The sequence below is a fragment of the Lutjanus erythropterus genome, chromosome 18 (genome assembly GCF_056507025.1).
Source record: "Lutjanus erythropterus isolate fLutEry1 chromosome 18, fLutEry1.hap2, whole genome shotgun sequence".
Taxonomy (NCBI): Eukaryota; Metazoa; Chordata; class Actinopteri; order Lutjaniformes; family Lutjanidae; genus Lutjanus; species Lutjanus erythropterus.
In genome coordinates, this window is record NC_139334.1 from 34817598 (window position 1) to 34836377 (window position 18780).

At 37.5% G+C, this 18780-nt stretch overlaps 1 protein-coding gene across 1 annotated transcript in view; it reads left to right on the forward strand.

Annotated features, from left to right (window-relative positions):
• The window catches only part of rragd (ras-related GTP binding D), a 50618-nt gene that overhangs the window by 6821 nt on the left and 25017 nt on the right, over positions 1–18780 (forward strand). Inside the window, exons 3-5 of the mRNA XM_084742410.1 lie at positions 1480–1679; positions 3420–3534; positions 13542–13684. Of these exons, the coding sequence (XP_084598536.1) occupies positions 1480–1679; positions 3420–3534; positions 13542–13684 (458 nt within the window). The remainder of the gene's footprint in view (positions 1–1479; positions 1680–3419; positions 3535–13541; positions 13685–18780) is intronic.

Sequence of the window (18780 nt, forward strand, 5' to 3'; positions counted from 1 at the left end):
TGCAGGCATTGTTTTCTTGGCTAGTTGAGGAAACAGAGGGATGGGAACCTCTTGGTATTTCACAGTTTGATTCAATTCCAATTCAGAGGGCTATGATGTGATCATAAAATGGTTCTCAAATGCATCTTGATACATCAAACTTTTAATGTTTTCAAGTCAGAGGGTGCTGGTCGGATAGTATCCATCTGTAGCTGCTCATGCTCAGACATCCTCACCAAAACTCGAGACATATCCTAGTTTAGAAGTTAATATGATGCACATGTTACATTTAGGGGTTGGAATCTTTTTGTCTAATTTGATTCAGAATCTGTTTTTGACTGAATAGAAAAAAGAGCACAATTTTCAGTCTCTTGCTCCCTGAAATCCACTCTGATAACGTCTTCACACTACATCTCTGGGTGATGGCAGAAAAAATATTCTCACAAATGTCATTATTTTAGACACTATATGAAAACATGCAACTCATGCCTGCTGCCTTTTGAGAAGATGAAGTCGATCTTCCTGTTTACTGCTGATAACTCCAGCCTGTGCTCACTGTAGACTGTCAGGGTGCTGCACTGCCCCCACAGCTAACTTCCACCTTTTTCACTCCGTCAGTGTCATGTCAGTTGACATAAAGAAAATCCATCTTTGTGAATTCATTCAGAATCTTTCATGTTTGTTGCATGATGCATCTAAGAATCAAGTATTTCTCCCACCTCTAGTAGCAAACGCAGTACATTACACTCACTGTTTTCCTAGACTGTTGAACTAAAAGCCACTAAGGAATCGCAATGTTTATGGACGTTGTGTTGGTAAAGGCTCACAGTATGGGGATAACATTTGGTAGACAAAGGGGCCACCTACATGGACTATTTAGTGGCCACAGAGTAACCTTTTGTGGCCACGGGCGATGGTCAATGCTGAACCCTGCCAACTGATGCCCTTTCTTTCTTTCTCTTTTGGGAATATTTCCGGGGGTAATTTGCCCCAGGAAAGCAGGCAGATAGACGGGGGAGGATGACATGCAGCAAAGGGATGCAGACTGAAACTGAACCAGGGTGGCTGCAGAGGACATGGGGTACATGCTCCACCACCTGAGCTATCTGAGCACCCCATCACCCTTTCTTTTCTCTCTCCTCTCTTTTGCTGCTTCTTTTCTTTAGGAAACTAAGATGTGATGCTCACCGGCACTCCTCCCCACAATTCACTGCTCACAAGTGCTGTTTGTGCCTAGTTTGGGGGGAGGGGCAATCAAAAAATCATGCTGCCTGGATGGAATTGTTATCGCTCCTTACACAGGGCACAAATGTTTTCTTGTTTCCGAAGTGTAAAAATCAACTTGTCAGTGCTCTTTGATGGATGGAGTTCATCAGTTTATACACTGATATGACAAATATGTGATCAAACTTGCCAACAATAAATCAGAGAGGAAACCGAGTGATGGATGGTGCTCCTTCCTTCCTGCGTGGTGTTAATCTTTTGTCTTCCCCGTGACAGGACGACTACGTGGAGGCTCTGAGCAGACTTCACCTCACAGTGACCAGAGCCTACAAAGTCAACCCGGACATCAACTTCGAGGTGTTCATCCACAAAGTGGACGGCCTGTCAGACGACCACAAGATCGAGAAGCAGAGGGACATTCACAAACGAGCCAACGATGACCTGGCAGATGCCGGCCTGGAGCGAATACACCTGAGGTGGGTTCTACCTGCAGCTGCTTTTCATCCCACAGTTTGTAAAGATTAAACAGATTTTGTAACACAAGCAGAATGATATGTTGAATCATAAATCTTTACAGTCCTTTAGTTCAGTGTTCTTTAATGTTTCCACACCATGGAAACAGACTGACTCATTACTACTTCTGGCTGAGACCATCTGATCAGGCATGTGTAACTAATTAAATGTAATTAAATTACAAAATAAGTGTAATTGTAATCCATTACAGTTCCTGAGAAAAAGAGTCCATATTGGCTCATAATATGAAGCCAAACTGTTAACTGCAACAACAAGGCCGTTCTCAACTATTTGAAGAGACAATGTTTCATTTAACAACTATATTTAAAATCACACACTTGTCAGGATTTTCATGTAATCAACTGGTGCTTTATGAACGTATGCTGAATGAAATATGCATTATGTAATGAAGTATATTTTATTGTCAGACTTTGCTTTGGATAAATCATTTGGAGATAAATTTGACTTCACATTGCTATAGAGCTCCTGATTCACTGCGCTACACCTAAAGAAATTTGGAATTGTTTAATAATCATTTAAATGTATTAATGATCAAATTTATTACTATCTTTAGGCAAGTTAGACAGTATTCTAATTAACAAAAAGACTTGTAGAAAAATCATTCTTGCCAGCCCTCATGATTTTTCATTGTCCTCTCCCTGTTTCCTCCTGGGATCGAAATTGTCCTGTATTTCTCCCAATTTTTTCTTTCTTTTTCATTATCACAACTGTTTCTGACACTGTACAGTGTGTGCAAACCCCGATACGACTCTAAAAGTCTACGGTTTCCACCAAGACAATAAAACAGTTTCACCAAACTAGACTTTAAGGGAAAGGACATGCATATTCACACTAGGATTATTCTGTGTTCTTTCCTTAGAATCAAAGTTAAAGTCTAAAACTATTGAAATGCTCCCTACTTTTTGAGATTCCGAGGTTGGCAAAAATATGTCTATATTCCTTAAAGTAAGGTCTCGCAAAAGTATTGTTTGTGTATCTGTATTGTAAGTTAGGTACGCAGAAAGGCGTCTTTGGCCTTTATAGGTTAAAAACATATTACAGAGCCAAGGGAGGTACGCAGTTTTCAGAGAAAAAACTGCATCAGGAACTACTACCGTTGGATCAAAACCTTGCAAAGTTAAGCGATGTGGTCCCTTGACAAAAAAGTTTTTGTCTCATAAATTTGATTTGATTTGATTTATTTGTTTCAAACATTAAAAAAGTAAAATATGTAGCAAATGAACCATACAAAATGCAATACATAATGAGCAGACTTTGAGTGAGCGACATAAATTAACATTTCTACTCCTATCCTATACTAATGCATCAATAATTAATCAACTCCATAAACCCACTACTACATCACTATGTTTTTCTCTGAGTATTTCCCCCCATCTCTAAGATGCCTTTGTAAGTAGGATATCTGCACTAATATCAAACATTTCAAGAGATACCTGGCCCTAAATAAAAATAAAATAAAATCTTTCACATACTACAGCTCTTTCTCGTCAAGTTATCCATGTTTGGACTGTAAAACTATGTAGAAATGTGCTGTTATGACCTTGAAATTCTAATCCTTTTTTTATGACGTTGTCTTTTTTCTATGTCTGTATAAAGCTGAGAGTGATTAAATCTTCGAGTAGTTTCAGTTATAAGTTATTGAAATCCGTTCTAATTCAGGCTGTTGTCCTTGATCTCTGCAGCTTCTATTTAACCAGTATATATGACCACTCCATATTCGAGGCTTTCAGTAAAGTGGTGCAGAAGCTCATCCCACAGCTGCCCACGCTGGAAAACCTGCTCAACATTTTCATATCTGTGAGTAATCCTGCTGCTCAGCGACTGATGAGACTTTATCTGAAAGATTAAAGTCAAATCTCTATGGAAACCTTACTGTGCTTCTGTATTTCCCACACATTTTAATAATCACGCTGGACCAGGCGGTTGCAGGATATTGCATCTGCACGTCTTCCTGTACTTTACAATCTAGTCACTAGGTGGCAGTGATACATAACACATGTCATGAATGCAGACTTTGCATGGAGTGCCACCACTAATTTTCTTCATTTTATCTTATGAAAACAAGCATTCATTAATGAGAAAACTAAAGAATATAAATTAGATTTGCCCACTGACACATATTCATATGCCTTTGGCAACCACAGCACTGAGACGCCCACACTTTTGCTTTGCAAAATCTCACTGATTACACCTCATAGTATTGCCAAAGCGCCCATTAAGCCACGTTTATGTTTGAAATGTCATACTGAATAAAATGTTTTCAAACCTCTGAAAATACAAGCACTACATTTTTGAAGGAAATCTTATTTCAGTGTCTGAAATATAATCTCTTTCTTAAAAAGCGACTCTCATTTTTCAGAGACAAAAGACCAAAACATATTTTATATGTTGAAATTTTTTGTAGGATCAAGCACCTTCACCTTTCCCAGAGAAAACCTCAGCCATAATAGTTGCAAATTACTTGGGCGTAAAAGGCGAAAGGCATTGAAAAATTTAGAATTCAGGAGGCCATTTTTTATTTGCAAGCTGTTTAACCTGGACAGAGGCTGCAAAAGTGCACACATTCTGGACTCAAGTAAAAAAAAGGGCTCTGGTAAAAGTAGAAGTAGTGATTTAACTTGTTTACTGCAGTAAAAGTGAGAAAGTTCAGGCTCTGAAATGTACTCAGAGTATAAAAGTAAAATTGACTGACTGTTTGTCTGTAAAATGTAACTGAGCCATAGGTTTTTTTTATGTTCTTACATCTTTTTTGTTAATTTTTTGTCATCTTTTACGTCACTTTTCATTGAGTTCTGTCTTTTACGTTGATTCTAATCTTTTTATGTCATGTTATGACACAAACACATTTCTTCGTTTCTTTGTCATTTTTCGTGTTGTTAGGTCTTTACATTGTTATTCATCTTGCTGTGCCTTTTTTTTTTTTTCACGTTATGACGCTAACACAATTTTTTGTCCTGTTGAGTATTTTTCATCTGATATGTTGTTTTTATCCTGTTATGTCTTTGACATAGTTTTTGTGTTGTTGTATCTTTTTTTAGCCTGTTAGTTTTTTGTCCTGTTGCATCTTTTACATAATTTTTCCTCTTGTCATGTATTTCACGTAGCTTTTATGTTGCTACATCTTTTTGTCATGTTATGTCACTAACATCATTTATCATGTTGTTGCATGTTTTTCATTTTGTTACATGTTTTCTGTAGTTTTTTCTCCTTTTCTGTTTTTTTCTTCCAGTTACTTCTTTCTGTCTTTTTAGGTTATTTTCATCTTTTACATCTGTCATGTGTGATATACACGGATGGATACACCAGTGAATCGTCTTTTCTGTGTTATTGATCCATCTATTCGGGATGAAATCAGTCTTGATGTTGGAAAGCAGCACAATATGATGCAAAATAAAAATGATCAACAATTCCTCCTCAAATACATCAAAATTAAAGTCATGAGCCATTTGTGTGAAAATGTAAGGAGTAAAAAAAAAAGTCAGAAAAATAAATACTCAAGCAAAGCACAGATACCTGAAAAATCTACTGAAGTACAGCAATGAAGTATTTGTGCTTAGTCACCTTAAACTCATAAAATAAAGATTTGTTTTTAAAATTTAAATTATGTAGAGAGTAGTTCAGATGAAACATTTGTGCTGCTGGCCTTGAAATCACTTTCTATTTGAAACAAGAGGGTGATGACGCATTAAATAGTGTTCTCATCTCACCGTCCACTGACCTCTGCCTCATACGCTCTGACTGTTTCAGGGACGATAAATACACAGCGGCTGAGAAAAATACATTCATGTGAGAGCAAAGTATGTTTAGATTGATAATATGTGAGGGATTTTATATGCACAATGCCAACAATGTAAAGTACTGAGAGCAGAATATGTATATATGCATGTGACAATGAGTGAGAGACAAATACAAGACTTTGACCCAGACAACTAAGGTTTATGTCCTGTCTGAAACAACTTTGAACTTACATTACTACATCTTTTTAACTGAGGTGAGTTGTGTTATGTAAGTTAACGCATGTAAAATATCTTCTGTATGCAACATTTATTTTAACTCTAACCAAGTCATTTTTGTGCCTTAACCTAACCACATAGTTTTTGTGCCTTTACCTTGAACATTCACCTGAGCATTGCAAGTTTATCAGCTCTACACGTGAAGTTGACGCTAGAGGAGGAATGTAACGGATCACAAACTCAAGGTTTTCAGTCTTGGGTCGGATCACTTTTCAGATCAACAAAAAAAAAAAAAGGTGGGAAAATGTACTTTGCTTTGTAGCAGCCTCCATCTGTCTGCACTCACCACCATAGTAAATACTACTACTAATAATAATAATACAATACAGTGTACTAACACTCTAATGTAATATAGTAGACTATATTATATAGAATAGATATCTCCTTTTTATAACAGTGAAACTGCCTGGAATCATTGTCAATAAGTCTGTCACTCTTCCTTGTTTTCTTTTTTTTATGACTCTGCTGTCACACAGACTTCAGACTAAAAATCAGTGAACATCCATTCTGTCTTGTCCTTTTTTCCCATAATATTTTATAAGAAGGAATATTCTTTGTACAAATGTATACAAAACACAACAATACAACCGTATTTTGATATTTTTCCTCTGAACCCCTCCCACCCAACCCTCATCCACTTCAGACGAAGGCTTAAAAATAAGTAATAATGAACAAGACAAACCTTACAATTTTAACAATTGCGAGATGAAAGTTCCAGCAGGGGTCCCCAGACATTAACCAGCTCTGACTGGGGGATCCCGAGGTGTTCCCAGGCCAGGGTGGGAGATATAATCTCTCCACCAGGGTGGCAACTAGGTAGATGCTTGAACCACCTCAAAATACTCCAAACAGGATATATCCTGTTATCTCAGTGTCAGGCTGTGATGGGATTTTGTCTGTCATTGCTTGAAAAAGTGGATCACATGTGGTCTGAACTGTAGGGAGTGATCCGTACGGACCAACGCCGATCTGTTCCACCACTACTTGAGGGGTGCCTACAGTGTCACAGTTTAAAGCTTAGGGCCACTGAGCAAGCTGCCATATTTGACTAGCTGGGAGAATCAGATCCCGATCCACACAACCTCTATCGGCTTGTGTTCATTAGCCATTGAAACTAAATGCTAAATACGTTGAATCATATTAACATTTTTATAGAAATGTGACCATGGTTCTCCCACACGAGTGGTAAGATCACATTAGTGCTTGTTTGATAAAATGATTTCATAGTTAAAAGGACTTTAGTTGATGGTTAAAATGCAAAATAACTTTTCCCCATAGTTACAGTGAGTGAGGATCAAACCAAACTAAAGCTTGAGGGCTTATTTCCGATGCAATACTTCACCTCTAAACTAATAATAGTGTGAAGTGTTAATTAAAAACGGATCCTCTTTATGATACAGGGCAGCCTCTCTCGAAAGGCTGTACGGTGCATTCAGCGCTATTTAATCACATTGTTTTAGCTGTCATACTTTAAGTTTCAACTTGAAATTAAAATCCAAACTTGGTCTGGTGTTGTAACAGGACACAGAATAAGAGATTTTTCTGTTGCTAATTGGATATCCAGCCTCGAGGACAACAGATGACAGTTCAGTCTCTCCTCAGAGGGCATTTAATAAAAAGAGAAGTAATTAAGAGGCGGTACTTCACTGAATAATGCTTCTACTCTGGTGATCTTCTGCTGCTTATAGACCTACCTGCATAATACAAATGCTGCTAATGAGTTTGGTCCTAAATACATGATGTCGGTCACAACACGTGTCAGAGGAAGCATCTTGTGAGCATTGCGTCATATGTCTTAATGACAAAGACAAAAGAGAGTGTATAACTCCAAAGATTAATCAAAACAGAGCTTAATTTGCTCTGTTTCCTCGTGGTTACTGCTAAATCTAAATAATACAAACGGACCTCTGCAACACAGTTTTTTTGTAGTGCTGACAGGTGGAAATGATGGACTCATTACTACCTTCTAAAGACCCACTGTTGTCAAAAAAATATTATATTGTTGTTTGGTCTGGACATGGAGTGATGGTCCTAAATTGCACCAAACTACAGGTGTTGCAAAAACTAGAGAAGAGATCACTGAGTAGAGTGCAGTTTCCCACCAGGCATCAGATGGTGAAGCACCTACTGCAATGCCACCACAACTGTCAGACGCAGCCAACAGAGATTTACAAAGTTCCTCCAACATTAACATGACCTCCACATACGTTGTCTCAAACTGAAACAAGAACTCAATCTGAAGCAGTTGTTGATCACTTGCGGCCCCTAGTGGTCGGTTAAGAAGAGTGAGAGGTCAGCTGTTAATGGTCGTATAAAACAGAGCAGTCAGAAAATAGAATTACTGTCTAACAGTTGTTTGTCTCCACCAACCAGTCAAGTTACAGTTTACATCCATGTCTGTCCACACTCATATAATGTCTGTAATGAAGACTCTGAAGGGAGTTAATATGGAACTGACCACTATATTTACCTGTAACTCTGAGGAAACTTAATAAAAGGTCACAGTGACCTTTGACTTTTGTCTGCCAACATTTAATCAGTTCATCTTTTAGTCCAAGTGTATGTTTCTGTCAAACTGGAAGAAATTCCCTTGTTCTTGTATATCATGTTCACAAGATTGGGGTGACCTAAAAACATTAAGTGTGACATTAACTGTGGACAAACTGTAGGTCTAGTGATCACACACACACACACACACACACACACACACACACACACACACACACACACACACACACACACACACACAAACTCATGCATGCACTCACATACACATAAATAGTGGGAAGCGATTACATGATCCCCTTGTGGTTTACACCTGTCAGAGATAATAATCCATAATTACAGATGCTGAAAATTGCTGTACATGCATTTTTTTTTTAAATTGCTGTTATCTCAACATAACAAAGCCTGTTTTCTTGTGATAAGTTTATTTATATCATTATCTACAAAAGGCAGATTTCTTGAGATAACGAGATAATTTTATTAAATAATCTTATTATTTATGTTTATCAGGTCAGATCAGTTCCATGCCAGCATGTATAGATGGCGTCTTAACAACTGCAAAAACTGATTTAAGCTGAAAGTGTCAGATCAGTCAGTCAGGCCTGTTGGTGAATAAAGACCAGGGTTGGAAAGAGCACTGAAAATCTGTACTCAAGTACAAGTACTGCTACATTGCTAAAATATCACTCAATTACAAGTAAAAGTACTGGTGTTAGATTTTAAGGATTGTAAGAAAAACTTAAAAAAATAGGACTTTCTGAAATGTCAGAGAAGTGAACAAATGAGAAACTACTTCTGTAACTGGAGCCACTGAAAAGTGGGTATTGAGCGCTATTAAAAAATTAATTAATAAGTAATAAAAAGCACTCTTGCTCTGTTCTGTCCCCTCTGGGTTTTACTGCTGCAGCCTTATTTAATCTGGTATGACCAGTAACATATGATGGTTAACGTTAACTAATACGGTACGTTAGCTAATACGTCTCCAACCTTGTGCTGCTGCAGCATTGTGGGAGGTTTTCTTCTGTGTGTCCTGGTTCTCATTGAGCCACGTCTGATCAGACATATGGCTACGAAAATGCAGATGAAAGGTTTAGATATAAATTCAAATTGCACTCAGCACTCAATCAGGATTTTAGAGGAACTAGTACAAGTAAAAGTACAGGCTTGAAAATTTACTCAAAAAACTACTGAATTACAGTAGCATCAGTATTTCCACCCCCGATAAAGACATTAGTCAGATGTGTGTCATAATTCTGGTGTTCATTCATTCATACAGCACAAAACCCAAACAGAAGAGTCACACAGCTAACTGTCATGACAATTGAACCACAGGGTGGAGCAGTCGACTGTGACGTGACAACAAAACACCCTGTCGAGGGGAAGGATAAACTTCTTCGTCCTTAATAATGAGGACAGATCTGAATGTTATCTCGAACAGAGACATACGGCCGTTTCTGCCTGTGTTAGTCTCACAAAGAGGACTTGGAATTTTATTTCCTTTGTATTGATTTATTTGTTGTATTCACTGAGATTGCATGTAAGAGGTCCTGCTTCGAATGGAACCAATAACTCGACTCATTTCTAATTTGAAATTTTTACTACCTTTACAGCTGTCAGCCCTCCCTTCCCCTCTTCACTCGCGCTCCAAGGAAGTGAATGAGGGAGACGGGAGGAGAAGCTGCCGCTGTCTAGCAGGAGATGCCAGACAAATCTTCTAGAAAAACAAATCTGTCTTCTAACCACAAAGAGCTGATCTGCAAAACAGAGTCCAAAAGAAAACACACAGCAATGTGTAAACTCTTCAACACAACAGTCAAACATTAGACGTTGAACTTTGCACTTAGAAAGGAAGTGTAAAGAAAGGTAAGGTAGCCTATGTGAAAGTGATGCTAGCAGATCTAGCTAGCTCAGTTAGGTCTTTGTTTGAAAGAGACAGGACACATGAAGCTATGTAGCTGAACTTAAAAAATGATTTTTACCAAAACAAGTCCAGTTTTTTTTGGGTGGAAATGTATGTATTTATCCTTTTATCATTTCATTTATTTATATGAACTATATGTATTTTATAAAATGATTTGGTTTGCTTTAATTTGTTAAATTTCTATACATCCTCTGTGCCACAAAACACCACAACTTTCAGCAATTTACAAATGTGGTACAAGCCTTTATTCTGTCCTCAGTGTGTGTGTCTGTATGCAAAATGACAGATGGCTAATTTGCATGATGAGAAAGTCAGAGGCTGGAGTAAAGTGAAATGCCCTCTACTGTTGTCATCATTCTCATCAAACGATTTTTTTATAAAACTTAAATGTTACAGAAAGATGGCACCAATTACTGGATGCTATCCAAACAATCATAGATAACTTGATATAAAATGATGTACAAATAGCACATTTAAATGATATGTAAATATCTGCGAATAACTTTTAAATTCCTTGTAAATATTTTGTAAATAATGCACATAAGGTTCAGAACCTTGAAAACAAACTGAAACATCACTGGCATATTTGCAGCAGGAAAGCTAGCTAGTTGAAGCTAGTTTAACGTTCACATGTAGATCAGTTAAACATTTAAATGCTTATAACGCTTCACAGAGTACTTACTTCTCCATTTTTTTTGTCTGTAAAGTAAATTTTTTGATGCAACCAACCATCATTCAAATGCTTTTAAAAAAAAAGAATGAATGATGCTAGAACAAAATGTTTCGCATCTGAAACTAGAAGATCTGTTCATCTTAGAACTGAATATTCTCGGGGTATTGAAAAAAAATCTGTGAATTTTGTCAAAAATGCTGACGCTGGTTGGCAAATTTTTTTAAAAACGTTTGCAGGGAAAGAGTTAAAACAGCAGCAGGGCAGCAGCTATTATAATCATCTTTTTTCTGAAATTGCTGGCCCTTTAAAGTTCCAGATTTCCATCATTTTACCACTCCTCACCTGAGGGCTGGAAACCTTTAGATTTGCATGTAATTCTCCAACCAGTGTTTTCCCACATCTTTGCTAAGTGTCTGGCTGTATTCTCTGAGAGCCAGGGTTGCTTGTTTGTTTGTGCAGAGCAGCCCAGCTTACTGATTTATAACCTTTTTATTGCTTTTGATGCTGGCTCCCTTATCTACAGTAACAACCTCCTTTTGCCGTATTCATCCAGAATGACACCCAGACACTATATTTGACAAAATAATCTTAACTCAGGGTCTGCTTACAGTTCCCACTTAATCTTACCATTTGTTTTGAGGACTATTTTTGAGGTTCCCTTAATAATATAATAGACTTAATGTCTAGTGTAATTATCCTGGAAAATGCCTGTGTAATTATAACAATTTACTTTGCTGACATTTCTCAGATTTTGATGTTAAGTTTAATTTGTTCACATTGTTCTAGGTAGCAATTAAAGCTGCACAGACCGTCCCCGTGAGACAGGCTGGTATTTAGGATTTAGTTCCTGACTCATCTCGCTGGAATAAATTAGAATGATGTTACAAGAGCAAAGCAGTTTTGCCTCCCAAAACTAGCTAAAGCACACTGCAATATCAGGAACAAACAATGTGATTGATAAGAAAAATGGAGACAACTATTAAAATTTGTTCTCACTGTGTGTGTTTTCTCTGTGCTCACTGTGTCGCTGTGCTTTCTGTCAGCTCTCAGGGGTTGAAGTGTGTTTTATGTGAATTTGCATATAACAGAAGTAACATTCTCTAATTTGCAATGTAAATTTTCAACGTTTGCGGCCTTTTTCCACTTTCATCTTAATTTTGAATCATCCAACCCCAAACATACCTTCATTGCCAGGGTTCAACCATGGCCACAAGTTACTCCGTAGCCAACAAATGTTTGATGTAAGTTTGATCCCAATGCTGCAAGTCGTCACCAATATATTCTGACATACCAGATGCACACTGGGGGTAGAAGTCCTGCCATTGGCCACATTGTTGAAGCAACCGCTGTCTGCTTTTTCAAAGTCCCTGTGAAACGAGAACAACCTCCGAGCTGCAACCTACATGCTGAAAAGGGCAAAATAGCCCCTGGGACACTAATGGTACAAATGTAATCAAGCTAATAGCTGTTCCCTTTTAAATTGCAGTGACGTAGTCATTTTAATACCAGAGCTTACCTGCTGATGTGCAGATGTTCCACCAACACAAGTTCCCCCTCGACACGATTTTGCAGCAGCACCATTGCTGCATCCTTTCCTTAGCTCCACCCAAGATGTTTGTGATTGGTTTACAGAAGTACAAACAATGCAGGGCGTTTTTTGTGGTCACATTTGGGCCACCAAAAATGTATGTTGGCCACCAAATTTAGGGGCTTGTTGCTCTGTGGGGCCAGTGCTTAAACATTTTATCATCTACTGATAATTGCTATACCAAAATTACCTCTATATCATTTCAATCGATCAGCTGTGAAATAATTTTATAGATATTTTATTTTTCAATAAGGATCATTGGTGCCATCTTTTTGCAAGTGGTGTTATGACTGTATCTCCAGTTTACTATTATTTACAATAAACAGCATTACGATCAGAAATGGCAGTAATTTTGCCTCATTTAATGGTGATGGTGAAAGAAAATGCACAAAATTTGCAACCCTACTTTTAACTTGAAACACTTTCTTCAATAAAACAGAATAAAAATAATGAAAATAGTAAAATGAAATGATTACCTGTGAAATGTCACAGTACATGCTGTCACAGTCTGGTACAGTATTTAGATATTAAGATACGTCAAAGACCATTTCAGTGACTTTTTTAAACAAAAAGAACATAGCAAAAACTCTACAGTTTTTTGGGTAACTCTTGAAATTTTTACAGTGTAGACCTACAACAATAATAACTGAAAATAAAAAATGAAAAAAAAACCTTAACATTCATTTTTTTCATATGATATTTTCACCAAAGGCACAGGGAGACACTGGAGATGGGCTTATGGCTTGCAGACCCCTGATACAGAATCTTTTTAAAGAATAATCTGAAAATGTGAACTAAATTTACAAATTATCAGGACATAAGACCAATTATGTCTGTTGAACTTCACAAATTAAGACATGATAGACTAACAATGGCATAGACCTCAGTGCTAAATAAATATTTAAATGAAATTGAAAGTTATATCTAATTGTAGATTTGGAGAATCATGACACTCCTAGTATACAAAGTCCATCTGTCTGTTAAGTTAGTTAAAGAAACATACAGTTTGTGTAGGGGGCAGTATACTCCCTGTGAGCTCAGATGTGATAATACGAATGATTTACACTTGGTGACGCTCGTCTTTGTCTCTGACTCTGTTTGCAGAACTCAGGTATTGAGAAGGCCTTCCTGTTTGACGTGGTCAGTAAGATTTACATCGCCACAGACAGCAGTCCAGTGGACATGCAGACATATGAACTGTGCTGTGACATGATCGACGTGGTCATCGACATCTCCTGCATCTACGGGTAAGCCAATGGACTCTCAACAGACCATAATATCACCAGCCAATCATGGGACATATACAAACTACTGTAATGTCACACATGTAAAACACTGTTACAGCTCCATCACAAATAGTGATAGGTTGTTTCCTAAATGTTAGTTGAATTAATTGTTGTTACTCTGCTGGATAGACAGCGAGTGAATCACTGCCCGGGCACTTGTGTTGCTGTTGTTCATCTCAGTTACCGTTTGTCACCCTTAAATATTTTGCTATGTCCTGAATATAAGAAAGTTAAGTAAGTAAACTTTATTTCTAAAAGGTCTTTCAAAACTACAGTTACAAGGTGCAGTAAAGTGCAAATGTTGCAGGAAAAATAATTAAAACAAACCAACAATAAAATAAAAAACTAGCCTGAGGGCCAACACACACTATAGGATAAAATACTTACAAAGTAATAGTAAAAACAACAGGACAACAGCAACAATAAGTAGTAAAACAGCCACATGCTACAGAATAAAGTACTGACAAAATAATAGTAAAAACAGTGGGCAATTAAACAATAAAAGTATCACACTTTACAAGATAAAGTAGTTACCAAATAAATTTGTTTTTTAGCAGCTTCTTAAAACTATCAAGTGACTCTGCTTGTTTTCTAGGACAAAAGTCTGCAGCCTTTACAATCAAAAGAGCCATTTTCAGTCAAAAAGAGAAGACTTTTCCTCTTTGGATGTTGCATCAGTGGATAGCTAACAGAGACTCGAGGACTAACAACTACCAAAACTTAGAGGAAAAGGCACCAAGCCAGATGTAGACTATGACAGACACTTTAGTTGACAAAATATTAAAACTTTTTTTGGTGTTTTTAGCGTATAGGCCACATATTTTTACAGTTGGGGAATGTAAGAATCACATTACACTGAAAAAAAAGAAGTTGAGACAACTCAAAATTTCAAGGCTGCAATAAAATTTTGAGTTTTGAGCCCAACTCAAACTTTTTGACTTTTGAAAAACTTAAAGTTTTGCTGACTTATAATCCTTAGTTGAGATGATTTACTTTCCTTCCTAGGTATATGTGAATCTTTGAGTTTTAGAAATTCAGCAATAAAATGTGTTATTTGATTTGTCATTATTTTGGTGCCTGACAATTAAATGGTTTTCACTGAAAATATAAAAATTTTAAACATGATTCACTTTCACTTCAGTGAGTTTACTCAATCATTTTTAAAGACAATTTTGGGGGGGGTTCTCAAAGATTGAAGTTTTCTTAAGAAGAAGAATACATTATCTCAACAAAGATCAGTAATTAGTAAAACTTTTTTGCAACTTTATAACATGGCTCCAAAGGGCAAAAGCCACAGCTGCAACAGCTCGGCCACCTTTGGTTTTGAGAGTAGATTTTGGGATCGTTCATTTAACTTGAGTGTTCTTACTGTAGTGAGGGGACATAATAATTCAGAAATATAAAGTTGGTCTAGTCTGTGCAGGTTTATATGTGACTAAAAGAACTTTAAAATTGATGGATGAAATATTGGACTAACTGAAGCTGAGACACAGACGATTGATTGAAGGTGGTGGACTGTGAATTACAATAGTCAAGATGGGAACAAGCAAAGATTTTAATGATTTTTGTCCAGATCTTGAAAGTATAATACAGGTTTGATTTGAGTTTCTTAGTTGGAAGAAAAATGATAGAACAAATGTATTTATGTGGCACTCAGAGTTGATGTGTTGGTCAAAGAATACAAGAGGGTTTTTGTAGCTCACTTAACATTTGCTGCTAAGGGACCAATATACATCTGTATTTTACCAGGAGCTCTTTCTGGGCCTTTGATTAGGACTTCTGGTTGGTTGTCATTAAGTCTAAGAAAATTAGGCAATCTTGCAAGGTGGAGATGTTATGGAGATCATTTTGTTTAAATGAAAAAGAACAGCAATAAAAAATTTAAATTGGCTGATTAAGGAATCAAGGAGAAAAGAATAGGACCAAGTATCGAGCCCTGGGGTACACCACGCCAGTCACATGCAGTCCCTGTTATACCTGCCAAATGTTAAAGCATGACGCTGAAGCAACAGAACGGCACATTCTCTAACTTTTCTCCAACTATAGCACAACTATCCTCATTTTTCTAGCAATATTTACCAGGCTTGACAATGCTAAAGTGAGAAGCACAAACTGGGGCTATGATCAGTGAGTGTTCTGCTATTTATACTGAGCACAATAGACCTGGGATTGTTGCCAGTTTTGTCATGGCTAAGCACAGGAGGGGGTCACAAAATTTGGCTGAACTGAACTTTCAAATCCAAGCAGGTGCAGAAAAAGCAGTTTTTACACACGTGTCTTCTTGGAAAATTACCTGTGTTGCCATCATATGCCAGCAACAATCTGTGTGATTATTTATTCAGTGCAAAAACTTTTTGCGTGTGCTTTTTGTTCAAGGGAGCACAATGCTCTACTGTACTTTGTGATGAAACGGTTTTCGGTTGCTCTAACTTCTGTTCAGCTGCTGTTTAACTTAGCTTCAGTAGTGTCAGTAGTTCTCAGTCATCAGTCAGAAAACACAACCATTCAGTCAATATTCCTGCAAAACGGCTCCATCTTTAATTCCCAATTCAACAACACCGACAAGTTTTTGTGTGTGAGAGGCTTTAGAGGGAAGCTTTTCATTGTGGAATAATGGATGTGAACGGTTGAAGGTTTTCCATATTCAAATCAAACCTCGACATCTCTTTAGTATACCTTTCTTTCTTTGCATTAGCAGCCTCTAGCTTCTATAGAAGCCGGGTATGATTGGCTTAAAGCCCTGGGAGAGATTTACTTTAACAACTTTACAGTGACATTTTTCACAGGAGCTACAAATATACTGAGGCCAGAGCTGATAAGATGAAACTTCATTCATTTTAAGATGTACTCTGATGGAATCATTAATTACTTGTAAAAAAAAAATGTAGCCAGTAACCTAATCTAAACATCTGAATATTAAAGTAATGGAACTTGATTGCCTTCTAGTACTTTTGGATTATCTCAATACCAAACATGGTGAAATTGTTGAGCATAAAGAATGTTTTAGCGCTAATTATAATTTAGCGCTAATTTAAATTTTGCTCATTTAAATGTCTGCTATTCACAGTGCCATTGACAGGCTAGCTAGCTAACTGGAGTTCTGTGTAGCTAATGTTAGCAGTTGGTCTAAGTAGCTATTAGCAGTTAGTCTGTGTAGCTAACTTTAGCCGTTAGTCCGTATAGTTAATGTTAGTGGTTGCCCTGTGTAGCTAATGTCAGTGGTTGTCCTGGGTAGCTAACATTAACAATTGGTCTGTGTAGTTAACATTAGGAACAGGTCTGTGTACCAAATGTTGGTGGTTGTTATGTAGAACTAACATTATGGGTTGATCTACCTAACATTAGCTAGCATTAGTGATTGCTCTGTGTAGTTAACATTACGGTTGGTCTGTGCAACTATTGTCAATAGTTATTCTGTGTAGCTAATGTTAGCACTTGGTCTGTGCAGCTAACATTAACAGTTGTTCACTGTAGTTTACATTAGCAGTTGGTCTGTGTAGCTGTAACTTCAGTAGTTATTCTGTGTAGCTAACATTAGTAGTTGTTCTGCAAGCGATCATTAGCGGTTGGTCTGTGTTGCTGACGTTAGCGGATGTTGTGACCTGTAAATGTTCCTTGAAATTAGATGTTGAGTTCTTGGATGATGACAGTATGTAATATAATATACATAATCACCATTTTTAAATTTTAAATGTACCTTTATATGTATCTTAATTACATAATCCTGTTGCAGTTACAAATAGAAATCAAGCTTAAAGGGCTTCATGCAGGGAAATTTCTATATTCTTATCTTAAGTTCCTCTTACTTATTTTTTTCATGCAGTAGGATAATACGAGTGTGCCAAGTGTCAAAGTTTGTCAAGCAGGAGGAGCAGAAACTAGGAGATGGACCAAAAAATCCAGAGTGGAGGCAGAGCTGCTGCTCCTAACAATATTTAATAAATTCAAGAATCAATACAAAAAAGGCTTACGTTTAGGTCAGGAAGAAAGTGTTCTTCACCAGGGAAAAGTTCAAAAGCTGTGTGTTTCCTTGTGGATCTTTGCCTTGTGTTTTTTTCCTCTGTTTGTAGATTATTGCCTGCTTCGTGGACTTTGTTGTCAGAGACTTGAGAGACAGACAAAGAAGTGATAACTAAGAAGGGAGAGACAGAAAAAGGCATGTCAATAGAAATAAGTAGGAAGGCAAAGACAGAAACCCCAAATGATGACACCAACTCAAATTCAACAAATGCTTCACCAATTAGTTGTCGACATTGTTCACCATTTTCTGTATATTTGAGCGCATGACATTGATGCCCCATAAAATTGATAAGGCTTAACGTTCTGCCCCGTATGTAAGAACGTGTTCATTCATGAAAATGGCATCAAAGAGTAAAAGAAAAACTTTCCCATTTAGACAATCTATGGCACACAGTCTGAAGTACATGTGACCAGTGCATTTAGGGTGTGTCCACCTCCAGTCTTGCTAAGTAAGCGGCGCACAATATGATAGTGGTGGGAATTATGACTCTCTGAAGGGAGCAAGATCACATGACTCAAGTGTCATCTCCCATTTTCTTTAAATGCCAGGTATGCCCGGCTTGCAAAGAAATGTAGCGCAGCAGTGACAGGGAGTGTATATGGACAGCTGGCATGACTCATTCGACAGGAGGTCACAGATGTCTGTCACAGCCTAGCAGGACAGGTGTGTAGTCCTTGGTGGTTGGACCCCATCCGTCTGACATATGCGCAAATGCAATGCGCTGCTGAACGTCCCTGTCAGTGCAGTAGTCTGTGTAACGTAAAAGTGTATGTGCATTGTGAACTTGCTTGTGTTGGCGTATCTCACTATCTGGATAATGCACCCTTCAAATAGCAGGAAGATGCTGCACCATCGACTTTAAACCAGGTTTTTGTTGGTCAGTGGCACAATTGTCTTCTGCTGCTTCAAGATAATGTGTCAACAGCATGCCTGACCACACCTTATACTAAATATTGTGTAAAGCAACAATAAATGTGTTTGTCACACCACAGAAATATGTGTCTAGCAGCTTTATTGGACATATCCTGATATGTTT